Genomic DNA, 26,469 nt, shown 5'->3' with positions numbered 1-26,469 from the left:
TCCTGTTTTTTTTAATAACTGACATTTTATTTTGAAGTGTACGTCTTTAACAGAAAGTTAGATTCTTGCTTTAAGCTGTGACAGCTAATGAACTATTTTGTTTGACTAGAACTGACTTCAAAAATGTCCCGGAGCTTAGAAGCTGCAGGGAGCAGGGGAAGTGAAAGCAGGGCTGCCGTGCATTTTGCTGGATAAGCTATCATTCTTTGCCCAGGCTTCTTTTTTCTGGACAGAGAAGCATTTGGCCCTGTGTCGAGGATTTCCAGTCTGCTCATCACTGGATGGGCAGCAATCCCAAAGGATGAGATGTCTCCAAAGCGTGGTGCTCTGGGGGTGCACATGCAGGGGGACAGGAGGAATGTTAGCACATCTGGCACGTGCCGGGTTTGCTGTGCCCATGCTGCACGGCATCTGGCCCCACGCTCTGCTCAGGCACAGCCCAGGCACCCGGGGTCACTGGCCTCCATGTCACATCTGTGTCCCGTTAGATCCGCAGAAGCTCCACGAGGAGCAGCGTGTCGCACTGCAGCCGGCTGGACCAGTTTGAGATCCGGACACTCCTGATGTGCTACCTCTACATTGTGAAGATGATCTCTGAAGGTTAGTGGCTCTTGCTCACTGGGGGGCAGCCAGAAAGACAAGAGACCATCACCGGCAGTTTTGGTCTGTAAGATCCCCCTTTCATTTTTTTTAAATCTCAGTGCACTGTTCTTTTTTTTTCTTTCAGATACTCTTTTATCTTACTGGAACAAATTCTCCCCCCAAGAGCTGATCAACGTCCTTGTGCTTCTGGAGTGAGTATCGTGAGGCTGCAATTCAAACACTGCGCCTTTGCGTGGGCAGCATTGGCCAAGAAGACGACATGAGTGCAATGTGCCTCGGAGGGTGCATGCGGTCCCGTGCAGCACTAGAGGTGTCTGGCCAGGTTGTAAGGAAATGCTCTTCCTCCCTCTGAGGAGAAACAGGTGTATATGGAGGAGGCACGGGGAAGTGGTGTTCCCCTGTGCTCGGTCCGTGCCGTGCAGAGGGTGTCCCACCATCCCCGGGCAAGTTACGGCACAGCCTCCCGCCGTAACTGGCACGACCTCCGCTTTGCAGCAGGTTTGGTGGAACAGATGGGTGAGGAGACAGGGGTGTGCCATAGGGTTTGGAAACCGAGGGTGGTGAGGTCAAGTAACTTGTAAATACAGACCCAAGCCCTCATGCACAGACAAGTGTGCCCGCAGACAAGGACAGGGTAGATTTTAAATGTTCTGGATTGTTCCTAATCTGCAGGATCTGTAATGGGTACATATTTTATTTTCTTTCTAGGGTGTGTTTATTTCACTTCAGATACGTGGGGAAGAGAAATATTGCCAGGTACTGTATTCTTCCATCCGGGGCCGGGGTGGGGGGACCGTCCCCATGCTCCCTGCCGCAGCCGAGGCAGGAAGGGAGCGTGCACACCTACGCCAGGTAAACCCAAGCAGGCAGGAAGCCTGGGGGGGCCGGGACTCTGCTCAGCACCATTGCACGAGCAGAGTCCCCTTGTCTTAGCACCCTGCCCCTTCCCTCCCCTCCAGCTCCTGCTTGAGACCCCCAGGCCCAGGCGCTCCTGGCTGCACGCACAGGTTGGCAGTGTCCCCCGCAGTCGGCTGCAGGTGAGACACGAGTCACGGCTGCGTTTCTGCTCCCTGAGCAGCAGCACTGCCGTTTCATTCGCTCTAGGACCATCTGGTGCAGGTGATACCAGGGTAGGCTGGTCAGTCCTGCTGAGATTGTCTGGGATAAACCAGATTAGTGTGTTGGAGGGAGGGCAGGTCTCCATCCTGGTGCCTCATGTGATCCTGTATTGGTGTGGCTGCTGCTGCTGCTTGTCCAAACCCGCAGTCTTTGCTTCCCCTTGCAGGGTGCACGACGCCTGGTTATCCAAGCACGTGGGAACTGATAGGAAATCCCAGACAATGCCAGCGCTCCGCAGCAGAGCTGGGGGAATGCAGGTGCGGCTCCAGCATCTGGGCAGCTTGGAGACCTCCTTCACGCTCAACCACAGTATGTACAGCAGAGCGAGATGGGACCATGGAGTATTAGCCTGCTGAAAACCACATGTAGCTGTTTTCCACTTGCTGCTTGTTGCTTCAGGATATTCAAACTCTGTGGAATGACAGTGGTCACTGTGCCTCCCTGCAAAGTTCTCATGTTGCTGGGGGCGACATTTAAGCCAGCCCCTTAAAAATCACCCCTGGGGCTTAGGACTTGCGTGGCTTTTTCCTCTCGCCTGTCTTGGCTCAGCCCCTTGGCTGAGTGTGCATGCAGGTGACGCCTTGGTTTGAGCAGTGAGCAGGGCAGGCAGGAGAGCTGCCCTGCACAGAGACCTGGGCTGGGATCTGCTCTAAGCCTCTCCACATGGGTGAGTTTTGCCCCATTGAAGCACCTTACCGTTTCCTCTCCGCGGGTACAACTTGGACACCTCGTTCTCTGTCTGGCTTTAAAGACAGTGAGATTAAGGGGAAATAACTGACGTTTGTTTTCTCGGTTGGCATCAGGCTGAGGCACATTCTCTGAACGGAGCTAGCAAATTCATCATCTTGCTATTCTTACCTCATCTCCCAAACCCAGTGAAGTACAAGGGAAAAACCTTATCTGTATCAGCATTTAGATCTTGTGGGAGCTGGAGTGTTGAACACTCTTTCCTCCTGATTTGCTTTCTGTCCACAGATGCAGGCACCTCAGAAGCAGACATTGTGCACCAGGCGTTACTGGAGGGCAATATTGCCACCGAAGTGTGCCTGACAGTCCTGGATACCATCTCTTTTTTCACTCAGAGTTTCAAGGTCAGCATTGAAATCAAAAGTACTGTAGCAAAGTGTGCTGTATTTCAATATGCATGTTGATTGTGGTGATCCATTCTCCTAGAGTGGCAGATTATGGAAGGCTTTACAAAACAAATCATTTGCAGCTTGTTTATTTTCCAGAACGCTGAGAGTTTCATGAGGTCATGAGTAATTATGCACTTATCCAATCTTGCAATTTCTTCAAAACTGCAAGACCAGAGAAAATTACGTGGATGTTATACCGTGAGCGTAGACATTGCAAAAATAGAATAAGAGGAAATGTACATCATATAGAAAGGAGGGACTAGAGGAAAGGGAAATGAAGGTCTAGCATTCTTAGAACAGTCACTGTTTTCTACCATAAATTGCATAGAAGGGAGGCCCAGGTTTCTTTGAATCGCTGTACGTGAATGTCTCTGGGGCTGAGGCATTCCAGTTGTGGTTACCAGTTCAGATAGGACCAGTACCACTGGTAGAAGTTTTCTTCTCCATATAGTGATTCACACTCCCAGCAGTCATTGCCATCTACAGGTATCAAAGCCTCTGTACTGAAGTGAACCCCAGGCTGGCAGCAAAATACTGAAATACTGTTCCAGAAAACCTCTCCCTCAAAGTGTGGTTGGAGGAATCCTGCTCATAGCAATGTGTCTTGCATAATGTCACAAGAACAACTCTGGATTTCAGAGTAAGCACAATGAAGATTTCCTTCTTAGATGTATTGAACAACACGAAGAGTAAGCTCATCATATCCTCTGTTTCATAGCCTTTGCTCTTTTTTGTTACAGAGCAAAAAAGCCACCCTGATGCGTACATTAAAGTACTCCTTATAAGTTTGGCAACAGCAGAAGGATTTAGATGCCAGAGTTAAAACTCACTTGACTTTCTCAGTTGCCTCTTTTTGAATATGGCTGAACCACAAAACAATGTGATTTTCAAACCACAGGATAGACTGGATTCCCTTCCCCTTTAATGGACTTCTGCTTTGCTTTTATGGTCATACGGTGTTACCGCACAGAAGTGTGCTCTATACTGCAGTAAAAGCGCCGATGCTGTTCTTACTAGAGTAAATGAGTTCAGTCAAAAAGTATGGATCCTAAACTTACCCTGCTACAAGATGTGTATAGGATGTCAAAAGACAAATCAGCCAGCCCCAGGATTGCTTGGGCTGGCAATAAGGGCTATTGATCTCCTATCGATATGGGGCATCCACATCCTTGCTGTGTGCCTACGATGCGCCAGGCTTCCTGCGCCGCAGCTGCAAGGATGACAGCAGGCACAGGCAAGATAACTCTGACACCAAATTGTATTAATCCTCTCCAAGTAATTCCATTTTACCATGTCTCCAGAAGGTGCAAACTGTCAAAACTTTGCAGGAGACAAGGAAAGTGTACTGACTTACTACAGCTATGAACCTGTCCAGTGAAGAGATGTGATAGTCGTCTTTTTTTTTTCTCTCTCTCTCTCTCTCTTTTGGGCTGCAAATGAAACACTTGTTGAGACAAATAAAAAGAAATGGAAAAAACAGTGTGATAGTTATGTTGGTAACAGCCTGTTTTATTTAAAATAACTCTAGGCAACCGGTGAAAGTTGTACAGATAATTGAGTTACGTTTTGGAATTAGTGATGCAAAAGTGATAAAATATTTTTGTTTCATCCTCTGCTATAAAAATAGCCTCTGACCAACTAGTGTAAATTTGTACTGGTTGTCACATTTATTGGTTATATTTTTACTGAAGGCCCTGTTCCTTATCTGGCTTAAGATGTGATTAATTATGCAAAATTATCTCTGTCATTTCCAGCCTCAGGCACAACATTTCTGCAAAATAAATTCTCTCGTTGCCTTCCAGACCCAGCTTTTAAGCAACGATGGCCACAATCCACTCATGAGGAAGGTTTTTGATATTCATCTGGCTTTTCTCAAAAATGGGCAGTCAGAAGCAGCTCTGAAGCATGTGTTTGCCTCTCTGAGAGCTTTCATTAGCAAGGTACGTAACACATGATTCCGAAGGTGCGGACTTTATGCCAGAAGAGACCAGTATGCTTAAACTCCTGTTAAACTGATATTTTGCGCTGGTTGGAGATGTGTTTTAGAAAACAACTTTTTCACTAATTTAAAAACCAGCCCAGGTCAAGTTATCTGTTTCAACAGTTATTTATTATTTGTTGGATATCAGGAAACAAAAGGAGAAATTGTGAGGAATTCCTTCACTTGCCTTGGTCACAAAACTGCTGTTAAAGACTAGTATCTGTTCAACCAAAAGCTGGTGCTTCTTGAATCTTTGCCCCAAACTGTCAATATTCCTGACAATGCTATTGCTTGAATAATACTTTTACTGACAAGCTGCTCCTCTCCCACCGCGTTTGAAAGAGGGTAGTACTTGCTGAACCCCTTTCTACACTTTTCCAAGCCCTGGTATGCTCTTTAATCCCCTGAGCTCAAGCAGCGTGAAAGCCACAGCTAACCAGGCAAGAGCAGTGGCTGATGCTATTGCTGACATTTCCCTTCATGCTTGTCAAAACCTGCTGCTTCTCGTAAGTACGTTTTTCGAGAGCAGATGTAGACGCAAACTCCAACCTGCACGGTTATCATAAATTCAAAATTAATTAAAAGCTCTCAAACCACTTGAGTGCAACACTTCATTAATGAGGTAAATCCATGTGGCGTGAGGTTGCAGCCAGGCAGAGCACAGTATGTGGATGATATGCAGCAAAGTGTTACCTCCAAAGGAGGTCTTGCACTAGTTGCCAAGCAAAGTTTGATTAAAGAAAGAGACTGCTAAACTGTTTTTCAAAGATGGAAAAAGTCTGTGCTATATACATTTTACTATAGCCCCACAGCAAAGCTAAGAGCTAGTATGTCTAGGGCTGAATTTTGGGTTGTCCTAAGCAAACACGAGAAGCAGAAAATGCAGAAGTCTCGCTAGATACCTATCTGGCTCCAGACAGCATGGTCTCCTACAAGATCTTTTTCCGTGGGGCTTCTTAAAGCCTGCTAGATTGGCAGCTGGCACTGGCAGGAATCACTCAGTTTTTCTAGAGGTCCAATACGTGTTTATTGCTCTACCTCTCTTTTGAGTTTTCTGCTTGCCTGTGATCTGCTCAGCCTTGAGATCCATCCTGCTGCAGATCTGCACGCATCCCACTCAGGCACGGTCTCTCTGCACATCCCTTTCCCTCACTAGTCAAAAGTTTGTTTAGCCAGGAATATTTGTTTTGTGCCTAGAGACCTTCCTTGCCTGCCTGGCAAGTTTTCTGTGGTTGTTTAAATGCAAAGCCAAACCTGCACACCTGCTCAATTTGATCTCACCATCAGCCTTCAAAACCTGGAGCCCTTCAGGGGTTCCACGCTCGCTTTCCAAAATGCCAATTACAGCAACGCAGGCTGTATTCTTGGCTGCTGCAAGGACGGGCAGTGGGATCGTTTTCTTGGATTTATGCCAGCCTGAATCCACACTGAATTTGGCATTGTGGGTCTTCAAAGATACGAAAGATTGCTTTCAGTTACTTTCTGACATTTCCCCTATGACAGGACACAGTGTTGCTTCTGTAAAAGCAAGATATGAGCCCAGCAGATGGTATCTATAAGGAAGTGGTTTCTTTGCCAACTTCATAACCACATGAGTCCCAAACTTCCTTCTAAGTCCTGTGAAGGGCTTTTCTAAGGCTGAAAGTGATAATAAAATAGCCAGGGGGGGTCACTGCATTTTGTGACAAGTGCAAAGATGCTTTCCTTGCAAGTGCTTTCCTGCAAGTTTGTTTTGGAATATGAAAGCTGCGCTGCTTTGTTTTGGGTTGCGTATCACTGTTAGTTATAAATTAGTATTAACTGCAAGAAAACCAAAAGTGACTTATACCTTTGATGCAGCTAGAATGGACAATTTGTCATTTTTATTACCTTCTGCAGCTAATAATTACAGTGAAAAGAATCTCCCTCTTATATAGGGTCACAGCAAGTGGTTACTGGAGGGGAAAAAACTCCTGAGATTTATTGTGCGTCCCAAAATCTGTCTTAAAAATAGCTTGCTTTCTGCATTAAATCTGGTTACTTGATAGGCAAAAGACTTAAAAAAAAAAGAAAAAGATGTCGCAAGAAAGCAAAGAACAAACAAGTTTTCTATAATTGTTTGCATGTTTGGTTTTGGTTTTAGAATGAATCCCACTTGCATCATGTGTGCTGGGAATTTGGGAAGACATCTGTCGCTGTTTTACCGGCTGGGAAGAAGCAACAAAAGCTAGATTGCTCTTGTTTTATACTCTAGGTTTTCTCAGCAACTAAATCCTTCCTTTCAGAGCATCACTTACAGATAAATACATATGTATGTGCTGGGGAATGGTCTTGAAATTAAAGGTTATGAAGGAAAATGTGCACAGAGGAGGGGGCTGAGATAATTTGTCCTGAATGAAAGAGCAGCTCAGACACGTGGATGTGAGAGTGATGGAAACCCCATGTAGCTGCCTGCTCCATGCCTGCCTGTCCCTTGGTGCGTTGACACTAGCAGGGCACGTCACAAATCCCAGGCCCTGAAGGATTGGGCCACAGAGCCTTTCTCCTTTCCTGCACCGCCGATTTGGGAAGCTTTTCCCTGTCTGTTAGCAATTCCCCCTGACCATGTCAAGCTGTGCTTTCCCTCCCCGTTAGTGCTCTCAGGATGCAGCATCGTTACAACCTTCCATGCAGTTGTGAAGGGCACTTGGCATGTCCCACCTGCCACCGTGGCTGCCCTGCCCTCACGTCCCCTTTGTGCCAAGGCCTCTCTGGGAGCTGCTTGCTGCGTTGACTCCTGCTCTGGCCCTTTGTATTAGGGCTGGATCAGAAACGTGCTCCTCCAGCGCATGCAGAGTCATCACCACATGTGCCGTTTCGCAGCTCTTCCCAGCTGGTGTTCTCCTGCCAGCTGGAGAGCCGCAGGCAGCAGCGGGCCAGATCTCCATATATCCTCACTCCATATATCTCCATGTCTCCTCACTCGAGGCATACACCCTCGAGTCTGCTGCCCTGAACCTGGCGCCGGGAGCCATTGCATCTGCTTGGGCTTGGTCTCCAGAAGGAGCTGCGCAGGGACACAGGTTCCCTGTGAACAGGGCACAGGTTTTCCTCCAGAGCTGGTGTAGCGTGGAGGGAGTGTCTTGGGCTTCCGCAGCAGGTTCCCAGGTGAAGTTTTTCTCCCTAGCATTGGGTTGGAAATGTCTGAAGAGCCTCTGCAGGCCAGCAGTGGTCTCTGCTGAGAGCAAGTGCCAGCCGTACCTTCTCGGGTGCATGCCCAACCGCACATCACTGTGGCCAGCTCTGGGCTAAACCCAGCTCTGAGCGTGACCCCATCTCGCTTTGGGAGAAGGATTGCATTACAACAGGCAGCAATTACTTAATAACTCCTTTCCCGAGTGCACACATGATCCTCTTGGCCCTGTGTTACTATGATGTTTATTTGCTTCTTTTCTTTCTCCCATTTTTCTCCTGAAAATATTTTTGGCCAGAGGCAGTGAACACCAAGTATTTCGCCAGTATCTTCATTCCGCCTTGTAACCTGTGTGGCTCAGTGTAATCCCAATGGATCCCAATGTACTCTTGTTAGCCACAGCTCCTAGATTCCAGTTTTGAGACCCCTTCACCAGCACGCCATGGGGTTGGCCACAGCAGTACCTACAAGCTTTTCTGAATCATGTATACTTAACGCCAGGAGTAGAGGGCCACGGTAACAGCTCCAGGCTCTGACGTGGAGGATGTGAGTGAATACTTTGACAGTATTTACTGTCATCTCCCATGGGGAGAAGGTAGCGGGGCAGACAGAAGTGGCTCATGGACCATGCCCCTTGAGGACCATTGGGTCTTGAATGAACTGAGCGTATCTTTCCTCTGAACAGATAAAAAACATGGTTGTCTCTGTTGCCTCTTTGTGCCAAGAAATTCCCTGGGACCGGTCCCCAGCTGCAGCAGAAGGAGCAGAGTGCCACTGTGCAATGCCTGAAGAGCCTCTGCTCCCTCTGGGAGGTGTTGGAGTCACCCTTCTCCAGCCAGGTCCCTGCGGTGGCTGCCGAGGCGGCTGCGTGCCAGCACAAAACCCTTCCTTGTTCTGCTTCCCTGTGCCAAGCCCACTGCGGCCGGGGTGGAAGGAAGCCAAGTGCAATGCCCGCTCCCCGGCAGCCACCACTCGTGACCACGGCCAGACAGATGCACGCTGGCAGTCCCCGCTCCGGCGAGTCCTGCACGGAGACTGCTGCCCACCGGGGCAGGGCACCGCTGCAGCCGTCTGCTTTTCAGGCATGGCTGAGTTTGCCCTCGCAGACGTGTTTGGAAGTGGGTGTTTGGTAAGGTGATAGATGTGCTACAGCACTACGGGGTGCTGGTTGTCCCCTTCTCCTTTTCTTCACCCTGCTGCAAATCTCTGAGCCCCGTTGCTAACCGAGGGAGCTCACGCTGCAGTTTGGCTTCATCCTGCTGCTCCCTGGGGCCGGCTCCGTCTGGGGAGCCAGGGCAGGTCACTGCGTATTTTAGGCCCTCTGGGACAAGCAAGTCTCTTGTTTGCGTTCCTGAGGGCAAGCTGATTTTAGGCTTTTTGGGGGGGACATGTAGAAGTAGCTGCGTGAGCATCGCAGGTCATGTTTCCCAGTGAGGTCGGACTTCTGGGTGGGCTCCGGCGGATTTTCTGTTGTCCCAGATGGCAGCCTTTGGTGGGAATGTCCATGAGACCTCTCCTCTCTGCCCCGCTGCTGGTGTTTATGGCTTTTCTAAGAACGTAAAACTGTCCATTTTGGTGAGAATTTGCGAATGAACTCAACAGTTGTTGGGGGAGGGAATAGATGGACATACACAAGCACATCCCCAAAAAGTGTGACAGCAAAGTTAACATTGCTTTAGGAAACGTGGTTAAAAATAGGCCCCAAATTCATTCCCACAAATACATTCAGGCTCAGAACTCTGGCAGAAGTTTCACTGAGGGTCTCCAGGCTGGAACCGAGAGTGTTGCCCCATGCCCCTGCCCATCTGAACCCTGTGACTGTAATTTAGTGGTGTGTTTTCTAATATTTGCATGCCTCTTGTGAAGTTTCCCTCAGCGTTTTTCAAGGGAAGGGTGAACATGTGCGCTGCCCTCTGCTACGAGATCCTGAAGTGTTGCACTTCCAAGGTGTCCTCCACGAGGAACGAAGCCTCGGCTCTTCTGTATCTCCTCATGAGAAATAACTTTGAGTTCACCAAAAGGAGAACGTTTCTGAGAACGCATCTTCAGGTCAGTGACTGGGGAAAAGCTAGAGAGCAGGGCACCTCAGATTTAACGAACAGATAGATCAATATAACTATGTCACCTCATATCTGCAGAGGATCTTGCCGTTGTTATCTGGACCAAAATCCTCTTGATTTCCAGGCTTTGCCCAATTCCTGTTTCCAGTGATTGGCCCAGGGCCCTTTGGGTAAAATACACTGCCATCAAGTACTCCAAGCTGTCGAGTTTTTGGAATCACAGACACAAGAGACATCTCTGCCCCAGAGGCTGGCCGGGGTAGAGGGGAAAGGACAGCAAGAAGAGCTGCCTTTGGCGCAGGAGAAGGGATTTTCCTGGAGCTGCTTTTGCAGCGTTGTTATTTTAAGCAAATTTAGATAGCTAGTGGGGCAGATGAATACCGTCTGGGTTGTAATGAATCATGGAAAAAGATAACTAAGGTACAAACAGGGATTTGTATGACGATTGTTATATTGTTAATTCTCTGAACTCGCTGTTCAGCAAAGCAGTTTGGTCCTCTGGGGAGTATTTGTCCTTGGGAGATGTGACAGCAAAGCCACAACAACGACCGTTGCTTCCGTTGTGGGAAAGACGTGATATTTGCCTGTGAGCATTTTATGTAACTGTGACAATAAAACTCCTCTATTAGGGCTCGTTTATATAAAGCCCCTACCCTGTCCCAACAGATAATAATTGCAGTGAGCCAATTAATAGCAGATGTGGCCCTCAGCGGTGGGACAAGGTTTCAGGACTCCTTGCTCATCATTAACAACTTTGCAAACAGTGACAGGCCCATGAAGGTAAGTTGGAGACATTAAATCACATCATGTGCTATCAGCCGTTAGTGCAAGACTGTGAACGCACTCAAGGAAATCATGTTTAAGGGTAAGGCTAATGATTGGAACTATGATTTATAAGCTCATAGTGGGCTGTGTTTGCTCAGCAAACAAGTATTATGCCAACAGCAGTAGGGCCAGCTGCACAGGCAGGTCATGCTCCATCCGTGAGGCCTCACACCAAGAGGAGGGAGCTCTGCAATTCAGGTTATGCTCTGCAAAGTGTGCTGCTTGCAAGGGTGTCCAAAGAGCTTTCCAAGAACTTCCAGCTTTGAGAGGAATGGCAAGGGAGGGTCTGGTACTTCTGTTGCCTGAAGGTAATAATTAGCAGGAATTCATTTTAATTAATTGTCATTAATATTAAGAAAGCACTCTTTCATGGAGATTAATGGTTGTATTGCTTTGGAAAATAGTTGTCTGTCTTTGCGCTAGAATTGATAGCTTCCACCCAACCCATTGAACAATGTATCATCCCTGCAGCTTCCTCCATTGCACACAGTGTAGCTGCCAAGGTAGGATAGAGGAAAATGGGAAGCGTTTTTACAGTTTTGTGATTATCCTATGACCTAAAGGTGGAATGGGAACCTCAGGAAGGTGTTGAATTGTGCTATAACAAAGTTATAGTTAGGATACACCTGACAAAAACCTCAGTTCTCTTCTGTACGCAGGTGTTTGTAACAGTTTCACTGAGCCATACTTTGCTGCTCATATTTTACATCGCAAGACCCTCATTATATCCAGTTTATGTATTTATGTAAGTGCAAGAGTACAAGAGAGATTTCAACACACTGGAGAGGATGCCGTGCTCAGTCACAGAGACAGCTAGGGAGCAGGAGCCTGAGGAGAGGGAACACGAGCCAGGCTCATCACGGGGGAGAGAAGGCTGAGGGCAATCTCACGGCTGCTTTCCACTGCCGAAAGGGAGGTTATAGAGATGAGGAGGTCAGGCTCTTCTCAGAGGTGTGGAGTGGCAGGACAAGAGGCAATGGGCACAAGTTGCTGCAAGGGAAATTCCAACTAAAGAAAAAAATATTTCCCAAGAACATGGTGCAGCCCTGGGGCAGGGCCCAGAAAGGAGGTGGGATTTCTGTCCTTGGAGATTATAAAACTTGGCCGGACATGCCTTGCTCTAACTTGATGATGGCCCTGCTCTGAGCAGGGGATCAGACTGGAGCCTGTGTTTCTTTCTCTATTTATTACATTCCTGTGGTGGGAAGCTCTACAAATGCCTTTGGTGCTTTAGGAATTGAAGAGTGACCACATCAGAGACTAACAAGCCGGATGTTGAATTACATGAAAAATACTTCAGGCATGGTTTACGGTCCCATCCTGGGACATTCGCATGCATGGAGCACTTCTGTCTCGCTCTTACACCAGCTCCTCAGGATGCCAAAGTACCTGCCTCACTGTAGCACGGGAACAGCCAACCTGGCATCCTGCGTATGACCAGGAAAGATTGGCCCTGCGCACGTCCGGATTGAAATGCCTCTAATTGCACATGAAATACTGTACACTGTATGCAGTGTGAGTTCAGTAAGTAAAAGCTAGTTAGTCTTATCTCCTGTGTTCTCAGCATTCTGAGATTGGCAGTAAGTGGAGTGTTGGCTGAAAGGGTAGCGACGGTCTTTCTTCGGCAAAGCCTGGAACACCTTTTATTTCTGTATTTGCTTCTAATTAGATTTGTTTTGTGTCAGGCAACTGCTTTTCCTTCCGAAGTCAAAGATTTGACAAAGAGAATCCGTACAGTGCTTATGGCTACCGCTCAAATGAAAGAACATGAAAAGGATCCAGAAATGTTGATAGATCTACAGTACAGTTTAGCCAAATCTTATGCAAGTACCCCAGAGCTCCGGAAAACATGGCTGGACAGTATGGCAAAGATACATGTAAAAAATGGAGACTTTTCAGAGGTAATTACTGTAATTAAAAACACGGTGCACAACAAGACAGATGTACAGATGACATTTTGATTTTCCCTTTGTACTTTGCAGGCAGCCATGTGTTACGTTCATGTAGCAGCCCTCGTTGCAGAGTTTCTGCACAGGAAAAGTAAGTGTGTGCTGTTTGGGAGGCACAAGGAAGATGATACAGTGATGGGTTTTGGGGGGATCAGAATCTTTTTATAGATAAGTTTCTCTCAATTTGGTAAATGATTATTTTAGAAACAAGCTAAAAAAGAGAAAAAATTAACGCAGTGGATAAAGCTAGAAGAAGGTGAGTGGAATCCAATTGTTCATACACAGGCATTTACTAGGCTGGCCAGGTCCTCTTAGGCAGTCATGTTGGCACGTTGCTGAGTGAAATAAGAACTGACACATCATGTCTCGGTTTAAATGTTCAGTTGTATTTTACATTAGGAAATGTGCTGTCAGGGGAAGCCCATGATAAAAACTGGCTGTCGATATGTTCATTGGAAGTATCACTATAGGCAGTACAGAAAACTATAGAATAAAGCAGTCAAAATTCAGTCAAAAAATGAGACTATAGCCTAACTATACAAATATGTAAAGAACAATCAGAAAAAAAGAGAGTGTTGTGGTTTAATGCAAAACAGGAAGGAAGGACAGAGTTGTGTGTTCTCAAGTAACGCCACTTTGCAGGTTTTCTTTTAAATATCTGTTCCACAGTTGATATATTGACCCCATTTCTCATTTCTGTGTAAGGGAATAATTGTTGAAACGGACCCTTAACATTTCAGAAAGTTAAGGCTGCATAAAAGCTGATTACATGCACTGCCTTGGCTGGAGAGGTCTTAAGTGCCTGGCTCAGGGGGCTTAGAGTCCCTTCAAATTCTGTACTTTGTGTTGGCTAAGTGGGAAAAAACACGACTTGTTTTTCTGACACACATACACATTTCGCATAGCTGCAGAGGGGAGAGTATTGAAAGTTGGCAATTCTTTATTTGTACCCTGGAGGCTGCTTACCACAACCAGTGGTAAAGGAGAACTTCTAAAAAAGAAGAGGAACAAATCCAAAGGAATATCAAGTGAATACATTGAGTTACCTCTGTCACTGGCACTCTTTACATATACATAGGCTGGAAAGGGTTCAGTAAAGGCTGAACTACTCAGAGTTTTGGGGTGCGTAACTGTGCTTTCTGCTAGGAGTGTACAGTCCTATTCACTTACCACCCAGCTCTCCAGCATCCAGCAATAGCTTTCTTTTTGCATCTTCTGTGCAAAGATACACCATGGTTCTTCTCCCCTGACTTTCAGTTGGTTGCAGCCAGTTAGGTTGGTCAAAGACGACTTCCAGATAGCACACTGGGAAATCTGTTGTGCTTGGTGTTAGTTATGTACTAGGAATGACTCCCATGGCAAATAGCTGGGGAGGTTCTGGTGTGGTCAGTCTCACATAGCAAATCAGTAGCAAAAATGGGAGTCAGGTCCCCTGCTACTTGTAGGACTTCGCTATCAGCTAGACTGCTTCCCTGGCCATTAAAGCATGACACATTTGAGATATGTTATTCCACTAATCCATTTGCTTTTGTCTGCTACAGAACTGTTCCCCAGTGGATGCACTGCTTTCAGGAAAATCACTCCCAACATTGATGAAGAAGGTGCAATGAAAGAAGATGGTGGGATGATGGATGTACATTACAGTGAGGTGAGGTCCTGTAGTATAGACTACAGGATATCTGATAGCTGATTAGGATTTAGTTTTAGACTTTGTTCGCATGAGCACTAACAAATTATAGTTGTGCACTGACATCTGTAAGGAAGACTATTCCACAGCAATTTTCCAAGAGAAATCTGCATTGAAGGATTTTCTGTGTACAATTCAGATAGGTAAAACTGGTGTAAGTTCTTGGTTCCTTTGAAAGGCTTTTCTAGCACTGGGACTGAAAAACCTACACCACAATCTTTGCCTGCCATGTTATGCAAATGCTAATTCTGCCAGCACAGGGCAGCGTAGCATGGTATTTCCAAGGAGGGACAGAATGCAAGTCAAGCTCTGCCGAGTGAAGAGTCAGCTTAGGTTCCCCTTGAGTTAGGGCTGTGCTGCAGGGCACTACGTTAGCAGAACAATCCAGAAACCATAGCAGGGCACTGGGGAAATGAGTAGAACCTCCCGTGAGTCATAAAGTCTCACAACTACTTCTGTACCATCTGTATACAACTGTGTTGGGTGGGCCACGTGGCTGAGCGAGGTGGCCCTGCAGCCCAGCTGCCCAGTTGCCCATTCATCAAGACTAGGCTTGAGCATCCTTAGCATCACATCCCACTGCTATTGCACACATGTTCCTTGGACATGTTTCTTAGATATGTCCCTCTGACTTCCAGTGCCGTCATCTCCATACCCTCCCCCAGAGTTTTGGCATTCTTCTGGGGAGGTAGCTAAATAACCAAGACACGCTTGCTGGCTATTGTGCTAATGATTTATTAAGAATGAATGAACTTTTAAAAAATAACTTGTCCTTTTTTCTTCTTTTCTTTTTTTTTTTTCCCCCAAAATTTAGAATACCTTTGGAAAGGCCAGGAACACATGGGGTTTAAACTTATGTAACGTTGGCTACTTATACTGGGGCCTGTTAAAGTATCTGAAGTTAAAATGGTTTTCTCTTCTAACTTTGACTGTTACTAACAACACGCATTTGGTTGCTCTCATAGGAAGTCCTGGTGGAGCTGCTGGAGCAATGTGTAGATGGCCTGTGGAAAGCAGAGCGTTATGAAACAATTTCTGAAGTTTCCAAACTGATCATTCCTATTTATGAAAAGCGGCGTGAATTTGAGGTAGGTATTTTCAACTAGTTTGCATATATCAGGTAGTTTTCTAGTTCGCTAAGAAAAAAACAGGAGGCTCTTTTATTTTTGAAGTTATGAGTTAGTGAATTGGTGTCAGTAAAGCACACACTGTGCCTCATTGCTGGTCATTAAGCAAATTAGTGAAAGCAAAGGTCTGGAGGGTAATTATTAAAGGTAAAGACACGCAAGACTCATATTTAGTGAATAATTCCCACCTCCCTTCCCCTAAAATAAAGCTGTCATCATCCCATATGCTCATCAAAGCCAGATTCTTTTTGAGACTTGAGCATCTTAAGGGTTAAAAACAGAGTGAGAACTGTTCAAAGAAAGGACTAGATCTGCAGGTAATGCAGTGGCAAGTGGAGAGGAAGGAAGGAAGCTGTTACCGGCCCTGTGCTGTACCTGCTGTGATCCATGCACCCGTGAGGCTGTTGCTCAACTGCTGAACAGTGCTCCTCTTTCCCTCCCTCTCCCATGACCCCCTCCACATCAGGACAGCATCCAACTGTATAACTGAAGCTAGGGGAAGCCTTGATCTATTTTTTCACCATAAAGCTAGTTTTAATCAAAAAAGAATTTCTGGGTAAAATACGGCAAGCTGCTCTACCCTCAGGGAGCATGCTGAGACAGTAGGCTCAGCCTTCTCTCTATGGATAGTGGTGTCATTGCAGTCTGTATACCTTTTAGACCTGAAGCTAAGCATGTGCTTAAGAACTGAGGTTTTTCAAAGAAAACTGCATGGGTTCAACCTCTTTAGAAATTCAAGTTTGAATTCTCCAAAGGATTGTGTTCAGATAGCGCAGTAGCTTCCAGTGTTAGCTAGAATTTCCTGCTCGCAAAATTCTGCTTTAATGATGTCAAGACTCAATTTCCAGAAACTTACTCAGCTGTACAGAACACTTCATGGAGCGTATGCTAAAATATTGGAAGTAATGCACACAAGGAAGAGGCTTCTTGGAACCTTTTTCAGAGTGGCCTTTTATGGACAAGTAAGTATACGCACCGGCTTGCCAGCAACCCTTCACCAGGCATCCTGGCCCCTAAAGCTCCTGCTCTGTCGGACCTGAAGCTGAAAAGCCTACTAGCTCCTCTGGTGCAGCCACTGGCGTGTCTACGTGAGCGTTTCGGTATTGCACCCTTGAGGCGAGCGTTTGTGTCTCTCTCCAGGAGCCCTTGATTTATTATAAAGTTTATGATTCTGCTGGTGGGCTTTGTATAAGACAACTCAGCAGTTAGGAGATGGCTTAGTGGGTTCAGAAAACACCAGCGGGGTTTGTAATTATAGTTATTATAAGTTACACAAACAATTTAGTGTGTATAAAACCAGTAACAGTATATAACCATAGTATATAGTAGTAGTAACACGCATTTTCTTCTACAGACAATTGCTGCTCCCTTCTAGATATTAGTAGAGTAAAAGGTTATGGGATAAGCTGGAGGCAAAATATGTATCAGTGTTGGTTACATACTTGTAGAGATAGATAGTATTTTTTATTAGCTGAGGTAGCTGGAAAAATGGACAAGATCTGGGGCTCAGAGTCCCAAGAAGGAGCATGATCTTATCATATCTGATGAAGTCTTCTGAGCCTGAAAGCGGTTGTGTTTTTATTTTTTTCTCCAGCTATAGCAGTTAATCTAATAAAGTGTGTTACCCTCATCTCCCTTGTGTCTCTGAACTATCTGCTTCTGCTTGTGGACCCATAGCCATGGGGGAGATGCAGGACCCTTCTTTAGAAAAATGCCATGTAAATTATGTTAGCCGTGCCTTATCTTGTTCCTTCTTTTAGAGGAGATGATGAATAGCCCTGAAACCATCTTGGGTTTGTACCTTTGAACACCACTGTCATTACACACACAACATATCGGAGCATTGACTTCTGCTGCAGCAAACATACATTTTATTTTTGTCCTCATCTTATCTTCAACTTTGAATATGTAAAAAGTAAATCAGGTTAGCAATAGATAAAAGGAAACAACTGCTAGCTTAGTTTTCTGGAAGCTGTAGAAATAACTGGATCAGCCCCTAAAATTAAGCTATGTAACGTATCATCCTGACAACGAATACTTGATCCGGTTTTGCACTTTAAAGCTTTGCCGGCTTTATATGCCAGCTACACAGAGATAGTTTTAACACTGTCACAACTTCTGACTGGAACAGCTCGCCAAAGCGTGAAGCTTTCATGCTGTTTCCATTACAGGGAGGACTGGTGATTCAGGCATGACCTTTCATGCAGTTTTTTCTCTATTTACAGCAAATACACCAAGTTCCACTTCCCTGAATACAAGAGGAATCAAAGCAGAGGAAACCCATTTATTTATTTATTGCTTTAAGTCCCTTCCAGCCTACACAAAACCCTTCTCGTCAGACTGTTCATGTGGCTCTGCTATCATGGTTTCCTCAACTTATATGTCTTTCTGCTCCTACGCTATGCATTGTTTTTGTGGTTTTTCTCCTGCTTGCCTCTTTCCAACCTTCCTAAAAGTGAACCACTGGTCAAACCCGTCTTCCACATTGTTTAGATTTCTCACTGGTCATACTCAAGCCTTTGCGTTCAGCAATGACGTGTTTGTGTCTGTTGAGGAATTTTATGATTTTTTTACACAATTTTTGAAGGAACCTATTAAATAGGCCAAGTTCAGTGAGACTTTATGCAAGCCATAGCCTTCTAAACCTTGTTGACTTTCTGAAATATTAGTAGAAACTTGCTTCCAAAGTAGCAATTCTAAAATAAAGTTTTCCAAGTGAAGAAACCCAACTATTCCTCACTACTTTTCTGTGATTAATGCTAGACATTCTTTGAAGAAGAAGATGGGAAGGAATACATCTATAAGGAACCCAAGCTGACAGGCCTCTCGGAGATCTCCTTCAGACTTCTTAAACTTTATGGAGAAAAATTTGGATCAGAGACTGTAAAGATTATCCAGGATTCTAACAAGGTAGAGTTAAACTGCATGAACAAGCTAACGAAATGCTATTAGCAGTGAACATCAGGGCCATATACTAGAGAGTGCACTGATGACCGTGATGAAAATATCAATTGTATTCTAATACTGGTCATGGCTTGGGACTGTGCTGCTCTAAGCACTGTGCAAATGGAGCTCAGAAGGATGAGCTTTGCTCTGTGGAGCTGAAGATGGAAGATGACAGAGCATCCCTTCCATCTGCCAGTAGGAAGGGAGGAGCGAGCCCTCTCTTCCACCCTCTTACAAGCACCTTGCTTCCAATTGCCCCTCGCATCCTCATGCTCTTGTGCGGACACGTTGCACAGCTTGACAAGTGTCGGTGCTGATTTGGCTCCCAGGTGTAAATAAATGAATTGGAAATTATGAATGGGAAATTGCAATCCACATCTGACTGAGCCCTGTTGTTGGGAGGCGTTAGGAACCAGCACAGAGGAGCAGATGATTGGAAGCAGAGTTACTTCTTGTTGCTTTGACGCTGCAAGTCTAAAAGAAAATCTTTGTGCCCTTGCAGCCATAGCTCCTTTTTCCTATTGAATACCCATTTATGTTCCCTGCAAGGGCTGTTCACACCCTTAGGTTGCAACTGTGAATATATCTGGGTTACTGGCGATCCCAAAGCTTGCTTTGTGCAAGCCTGCAGATTTGTGTGCCACAGCACAGTACTGCGTGAACGCTAGCTCGTGGCCTGGAAGTATGGTCATATAAGGGCTAAGTAGCTCAGGCATGTGCTGCATTGATGGATAAGGTGATACGGCTACCTGTTCCAGACACAGCTTGTTTGGCCCCTGATGAGGTATTTTTTGTGCCACACCTCATTGTCTTGTGTGTCTGTTACAGTCGAGACATCACAGCTGAGGTCAAAGGGAGTGTTTTGTGTGTCAGTCACCTGCATGCAATGGGGCTGGGTCAGCAGGGAATCAGTTTAAATCAGATCCCAGTAGATAAATTAACCAATTATAGGTTAAATTATTAACCTTTGCTCTTCCAGTGAGTAACTCTCATAGGTCTCATTTCATAGGTCAACGTTAAAGACCTTGATCCTAAGTATGCCCATATTCAAGTGACTTATGTGAAGCCCTATTTTGAAGACAAAGAAATCTCTGAAAGAAAGACTGAATTTGAAAGAAATCATAACATCAACAGATTTGTATTTGAAACTCCTTACACTTTATCTGGAAAAAAGCATGGCAGTGTGGAAGAACAGTGTAAAAAAAGGACCATTCTAACTAGTAAGTACAAGCATCTGAACATGAGACAGTATGTATCAGCAACTATTTTTAGACTATTTTAGCTCATAAAAATATCCCGAAAGAGTCAGAAATTCTCTCAGCTACTTAATCAGAATTGTGATACAATATTCTGGTTGGGAGGGGGAATTTACCTTATATTTCTATGTGCAAATTTTTACAAATGAATAAATCATGCTGGTAAATTATAGCCTTGTTTGGGATTTCACACACGCCGAGTAAAACCCTGAGGGCAAGGATCTGCCTGTGTATATTCTATGAAGAGTAGTCCTATTTGCTGAATGACTTTTCAATCTATAAACTTCCTTTGCTGTTTCTGCTAGCTTTGAACTCCTTTCCATACGTAAAGAAGAGAATTCCAGTCAATTATGAACATCAGGTTAATTTAAAACCCATTGATGTCGCTACTGATGAAATAAAAGACAAGACAGCAGAGCTGCAGAAACTCTGCTCTGCCGGTGATGTTGACATGATCCAGCTGCAACTCAAATTGCAAGGCTGTGTTTCTGTGCAGGTAAGGCTTGATGTCCCTTCAAAATTACATTTATATACACATCTCAGAGTGAGTCACCTTTTCATGACACAACACATTTACTTTCCAGAAATCATTAACTACCTCATTTGCAGCAATGCAGCCATCAACCTGCCAGCCCAGCTTGCCCTGCCGCATACAGTGGTATGTTAGCGGGTGGCTCATGGCAATAAGCATGTTGTCCAGTGGTGTTTACAGTGTCAAGTCCAAGTGTAATTGCACGTTAGTTGGCCATGGGTGAATGCTGAAATATACTTAACTCTTGAAGGTTGTATCAGGCACAAATGGCCTTTTTGTGAGCCTGACTTCTCAAGCTGGATAAATGACCTTAAGACTCAGACCATACTGCTTTTCCAAATGGAAATAAGAGGAAAGTATGAGGAAACAGATTGTATCTCTCTTTTTATCTCCATTTATCTTTTGGTCTTAAAAAAACCTAGATAGAAAAACTAATACTCAACTTTTGAAACTTCAGGTGCCTCCAGTGACATTAGTAATGCAGAGTTGGTGGCATTCAAATAATATGCTAATGTTGGGGTTTTTTTAAAAATAATTGTTACTCCCTTCACAACTGCCTTTGGCAACTCAACAGAAGGTCTGCCATAAATGATTTCTTACTTCTTTGGTTCTAGGTTAATGCTGGTCCCTTGGCCTATGCCAGAGCTTTCCTAAGTGACAGCCAGTCCAGCAAATATCCTACTAAGAAGGTGAATGAGTTAAAAGAAATGTTCAGGTAGGATTTCTAATGTAATAAAAACTAGCCAGCTCGCTGGAACCTGCTTTGTTTACATTTTTGTCTCTCTCCAAAACCAGCAGATGCTGAATGCTTAAATGTGCCTTATAGAGATCCAGGTCTCACGGGGTTGTGGATGCTCAGACATATGAAAAAAGCCAATGTAACTATATATGTCAAGAGTTCCTAAGCTCAGGGCTGTGATCTCCATGGGGAGATTTGTTTGAATGCCTGCTTGTGTTAGGGATCTTTCATGTTGTGCATTGTTTCCCAATCTTTCCAAAGGGATTTTTTACTAGATAGTGATGAACTTGAAATATTTTAAAGGAAATCCCTTCCCAGTTTATGGAGGACTGTCGTTCTTGTTTCTGATGTTAAATTTTGAAACTATGAGACTTGCACAGGCATTTTTCTAACTCCTGTCCCTTAGGGTAGGTTTTACCTCCCACTTGAAAGTGTCCCCCAAAATGTAATCAGGCAGCTCCTGCTTCACCTCAGGATGATGAGCCTTTGCCACATGATTTTCTGGACCTTTCGGGAGCAACCAGTTGCTCACCTGCTCCTGCATTCATTACTGGGTGCTGGTGACTCCCGTTTCGCCCATCAGTCACTGTATGGAGAAGGCAGCATTTGGGCCAATCCTATTTTCCTTCAGTGTACTGAGTAACCTAGCAAACCATGGAATGAATAAGGGAACAATCCCTGCAAACCTGCCACGCATGGATGCAGAACAAAGGGAAGGCAGTTTTACTTTTCAGCCTTGCTGTGCAGCCAGAAGGACAAACACAATCTCCGTTTCATGCAAAAAAATCCCAGAAAATCCCAGTCATGCTTGTATTTTAATTGTAGTCTATAAAAAAGGAGAAATATGCATATCAAGTGAAGCACAGAAAATGAGTAACGTTTTCTAACATTACTCAGTAACATGAGTAACCAAGAAAACAATATTACAGCTCCTCATGATCTGAATCTCTTTCTGGAGGGTGTGTCTGCCCTTAGCAACTTGACCTCACAAGCACACTTGCTACATCGCATACATCCAGATCTGTCAAGCCCTGTACGATGAGTTTACCCTCTGTGCCTGACCATGACCTCCCTTTGTTTTGTGACCCTCTGTGCAGCTGGTTGAGCTTATTTGGGATCTGCAAGCTGTGTGTGGTCCTACAGGTAGGGGTGAAGGCGCAAGGCCGTTGTGTTGCACTGCAGGTACCTGTTTCCCATCTACTGGGAGCTTGAAGGAGCTCCAGCAGAAAGCCCAATACCTGTGTTGCAGTCCCTCCCCATTCCCTGATCCAGTGTGCCAGGGATGCTCCTAGAATGTGACTTCACCCCATCATTGGAGAAAAGGGGGAAGAAAAATGAGATTTGCCTATCTGTTTGGTTGTTTGCTTTGGTAGAAGACTGGGCTATTGTAATGCCCAAAGTTCATTCCTTTCCTCCCCAGGAAGTTCATACAAGCCTGTGGAATTGCTCTGGAGCTCAACGAGCGACTCATTAAGGAGGATCAAGTGGAGTACCATGAGGGGCTAAAATCGAACTTTCGGGATATGGTGAAAGAGCTTTCTGACATCATCCACGAACAGGCACGTACTGCATGTCAAGAGCCTGCAGAGGTGGTTCTCTGTGCTTGAAAACTAGCTAATGCTGAAAACTGACTGAAAACTAATTGAAAACTCGATCACTTTTCATATTATTTAGCTAAATATAAAAAGGCGAGTAACCGAATGTGAAAAGTGAACAATGCACTTGGTGGATTCCTAAAACCGGTTTCTGCCGATGGAAAATCTCAGCCTGGCGTTGGTATATAAGTGTGCTTCAGGGTGGAGTCTTCGCTGTTAGTTTCCTGGCTGCCATGATCATCAGAAATCCTAACCCATGTTTTACCCCACGTTTTCCACATCATAAGAATCCTGTGATAAGTCACAGGTCAAAATTCTCTCGCAAAATTTCCGTTTCCTCAGTTTTATAGAGCTCAAGTTCCTTTTTTTTTTTTTTATTTTTCGTTAAAGGATGTTTTCTTTTAATTTTGGCCTAATGCCAACATGTTATTTATATGCACTGTTAAAATATTTGTGCTAATTTATCTTACCTATGTTTTAATCTTTGTTGGATCTTTCTAGGAAAATACGTTTGAATAGTAGCATGAGAGGTGAGAGATTCAAAGAACAGTTGCACTTCTACCTAGTATCATGCTGTGAAATTAGATGAAAAATGGCTTTCTGAAGTAATCTCTGTACCTCCGCTCTTCAATTTTTGCCTTCATTGTGACAAAAGAAAGCCCATTGTAGATTTATAGTATCAGCACATAAATGAGTGGTACCAACTGCATTGTGATTCGTAGTACTTGAAATTTAGAAGAACGTTTTCAGAATCTCCCAGTTACTCAACATACAGGCCATGTGTGACTATTAATTAAAAATGCAACATTTTAAGTCACTAAAAATATATAGGCAAATTCCACAATAAGTTGAGCAGTTGTTCAAACTAATGCAAAAATGTGCAAGTGGCAAAATAGTACAGCTGCACCAGGCTGCTATTTGTAAGTTAGGTTTATTTACAATAAAATAACGCTTATGGGAATCAAACAGAGTCGTGTTATGGAAGAGTACGATATCATTTCAGGGAAACAGTCTCACGATGGGGCTGAATTTTGTTTTAGGAGTACAAGGGAGGATCCCTTTGAGAATAAGTGACCGCTGCATCCCCCTTGCTTTTGTTAGATTTCCCTGCTATTCTGCTCATGACCACCATTTTCTTAGCATGCAAACTCATTTTGCACATTTGGCACACTCTGTTTTTTCTTGTACGTTACCTACCATGCATACTCCACTGCTGAATTTTGCTCAGAGATGTTCGTTCACAGGGGTTGCAACCTGCTTACTCTAAGCTGTTTGCAAGTAAAGCTTTCCAAGACATTTAATTTGCATGCAGCTGCTGGAACTTTTGTGGTTTCTGAATTCTGCAATAGTCAAATCAAAACCAAATCACTTAGTTCTGCACCGTGACAGTACAATAGTTAAGATTGTCTTAGAACAAAGAAGCATTGTTAAAGCACGTTCCCTATTATCTTGATAGATTTACAAATCAACAGTTGTACTGTCTTTGGTTAATAGGCAAAATATTACAGCAACTGAAATGTCAAAGGGAAGGGCTCACTGGGAAGATATACTTTTCACTTTCTTCTTGTATTAGATCAAAAGGCAGCTTAAAAGATCATGTTTACGAGCACTGTTCTTTATGGTTGTACAACTTTATGTTGTACAACTGCTGACTTGAACTTTGTATTGCCATCAAATGACCTAAGTATCTAACAAATTAAACTTAATGGAACATGTTTTCCTCTTCTGCAAAATTACTCAGTTAAACATAAAAAGTATATTACATTAATTTAGGGTTCTCATTGCAAATAACATATGCTTTTCTAAACATTGTCAGTGCCCCAAAACAACACAGGCAGTGCACTTAGTTCGTGATGGCAGGGCAGACGGGTAACTCACGGGGTCAGCCTGCGACCTGTCTACAGATCTGTTAAGTTAGGGAAATGTAAACACAAAAAATTGATAAACTGCAGCTGAACAGGTACAGGAAGCCTCGGAGAGTGGCAGAAAACTGGATGTCAAGAAACTGTTTATGACGGCCAGCGATCTCCGTTTCACTGATGTAAATTCAAGCTAACTAACTTCTTGATTGGTGAACCACAGGGTGAAAAACAAATACACAGTCAGCTCTAGAGCAGCTCTACCAGTCCAGTTAGATCCTGTGCTGTAAGACCATCCTTCAGGTTATAAAGTACAAAATCTTGCCACGTGGCACGGATGCTGTATTTAGCTGCAGGTACTCCCCATGCATATCAAAACAACTATTAGAATTCTGTTACTGTTAAGATATAGTAAAAAATTGGTATACACAGAATTGTTTCTTTCCTATACTGGATAGTTGTAACTAAAAATGATCCAGTAATACATAGAACAGTGGATATATGAATGCTACAGAGATTGCTAAATTACTCTTCTTTCTCATTTCTTTGTTATGCTGCCTTTGCGAAACAGCTTTGAAGACAAGGTTGGATATCTCTTTTGCATACCTTTTTAAACAGCTTGATTATAATAATGAACTGAAACTTCTACTGAATTTGTGATTATTTTGTTTTGTCTAGATCTACCATGAAGATACAATGCATTCGCCGTGGATGCATGACTCCCTACATGTCTTCTGTGCGATCAGCGGAACATCTGGTGATGGAAGTTACTGTTCACTCAGACCCACTGCTGAAATATAAACATATCAGTCATATTTTACAGAGCTTTCTCAGGAATACTTGGAACTGTACAAAGGATGTTTAAAAAAATCCATGATGAGCAAAGATTCTTTTTTTTTTTTCCCCCCCAAGAAGTTGCCATGCTTTCAAACAGGGTGCTTGCTTGTTTTGCTGAGCAACACTGAAAGTGCCTGGACATTGCACCACTGTGCTTGTTTTCTACTATTTTTTTTTTTAAGCTAAATGTGTAACAGGACATGGCAAGGCAGTTATCTAAATATGTATTGAATTGCTGAACTATAAATTGAAATGATAACGGTACTATGTAAAGTTGTACAATGGAATATAATAAAATGTAAAACTACTTTGTAAATAGAAGGAGCATAGAGTATATAGAAATTAGCATTATATCCTATTTGCTGCTAAAAGTGTTGTTGGAGAGGGAACATGAAGGAGAAATTGTAGTCACTAGTAAGAGACCTTCTTTTTCTAAAAAGTGACTTGGAGTCCAGATGCCCCTATTGCACCCACACAATAAGAGTAAACTCGCCCTAGCCTCAAATAACTAAAACCTAATTCAGAAATTACAATTTTCATACATCCACTGAGCTGATAATTCTAAAGTAACTTCCATGAGAGCTGAGCTTACTGTAACTGATTTCAATGTTGGGTAACCTTTCACGGCTGCAAGAAGATGGATTGCAGTCACTGAGGACAACCTAAGAGATTGTCATTTGATACGAGTTTTTCTATTTACCACTCGTGGTCTCACACAAATATAAACTCTGAGGACACCTTAAATTGAGTTGGGAATTATAAAGTGCTTTAACACCTTTCAGAAAAATTCTAATTATCTGTGAGGTGTGCTTTAAAAAAAAATGCAGCGCATCAAAATAACTCATACAAAATTGAGGGGTTTTTTTAACATCATTTGACATGCACGTTCCCTTCTGTTAAACAGATCTGTTTTCTAAAAGCTGGTTATTTTTGTCTGACAGGTGGTTGGAGGAAATGTATTGTCCAGAATTCTTTTATTCCTTCTTCCCTTCCCCAAAGATTTAATACGTTATCTCTGCCTCGTTTTAATAAGACACTTTCAGATGCAGGAAGAAGAAAACAGATCA

At 44.0% G+C, this 26,469-nt stretch overlaps 1 protein-coding gene across 3 annotated transcripts in view; it reads left to right on the top strand.

The window, feature by feature from the left end:
* Positions 1 to 26,469, top strand: part of DOCK11 (dedicator of cytokinesis 11) — an 84,534-nt gene extending 58,065 nt beyond the window's left edge. For 2 of the 3 annotated variants that reach the window (XM_059824483.1, XM_059824482.1), the window contains exons 35-53: positions 489 to 600; positions 728 to 794; positions 1,312 to 1,359; positions 1,889 to 2,031; positions 2,698 to 2,813; positions 4,661 to 4,798; positions 9,857 to 10,039; positions 10,717 to 10,830; positions 12,561 to 12,776; positions 12,858 to 12,915; positions 14,366 to 14,472; positions 15,477 to 15,599; positions 16,487 to 16,600; positions 18,402 to 18,548; positions 19,594 to 19,804; positions 20,146 to 20,336; positions 20,987 to 21,087; positions 22,532 to 22,670; positions 25,244 to 26,469. In XM_059824483.1, the coding sequence (XP_059680466.1) occupies positions 489 to 600; positions 728 to 794; positions 1,312 to 1,359; positions 1,889 to 2,031; positions 2,698 to 2,813; positions 4,661 to 4,798; positions 9,857 to 10,039; positions 10,717 to 10,830; positions 12,561 to 12,776; positions 12,858 to 12,915; positions 14,366 to 14,472; positions 15,477 to 15,599; positions 16,487 to 16,600; positions 18,402 to 18,548; positions 19,594 to 19,804; positions 20,146 to 20,336; positions 20,987 to 21,087; positions 22,532 to 22,670; positions 25,244 to 25,366 (2,451 nt within the window). In that variant the 3' untranslated portion in view covers positions 25,367 to 26,469. Of the gene's footprint in view, positions 1 to 488; positions 601 to 727; positions 795 to 1,311; positions 1,360 to 1,562; positions 1,641 to 1,888; positions 2,032 to 2,697; positions 2,814 to 4,660; positions 4,799 to 9,856; positions 10,040 to 10,716; positions 10,831 to 12,560; positions 12,777 to 12,857; positions 12,916 to 14,365; positions 14,473 to 15,476; positions 15,600 to 16,486; positions 16,601 to 18,401; positions 18,549 to 19,593; positions 19,805 to 20,145; positions 20,337 to 20,986; positions 21,088 to 22,531; positions 22,671 to 25,243 lie in introns of all 3 variants that reach the window. The other variant, XM_059824481.1, reaches the window with a different exon arrangement.

This window comes from Gavia stellata, chromosome 14 (assembly GCF_030936135.1).
Source record: "Gavia stellata isolate bGavSte3 chromosome 14, bGavSte3.hap2, whole genome shotgun sequence".
Classification (NCBI taxonomy): domain Eukaryota; kingdom Metazoa; phylum Chordata; class Aves; order Gaviiformes; family Gaviidae; genus Gavia; species Gavia stellata.
The sequence above is the reverse complement of the archived record's forward strand: the minus strand, read 5'-3'. Positions and strand labels throughout refer to the sequence as shown.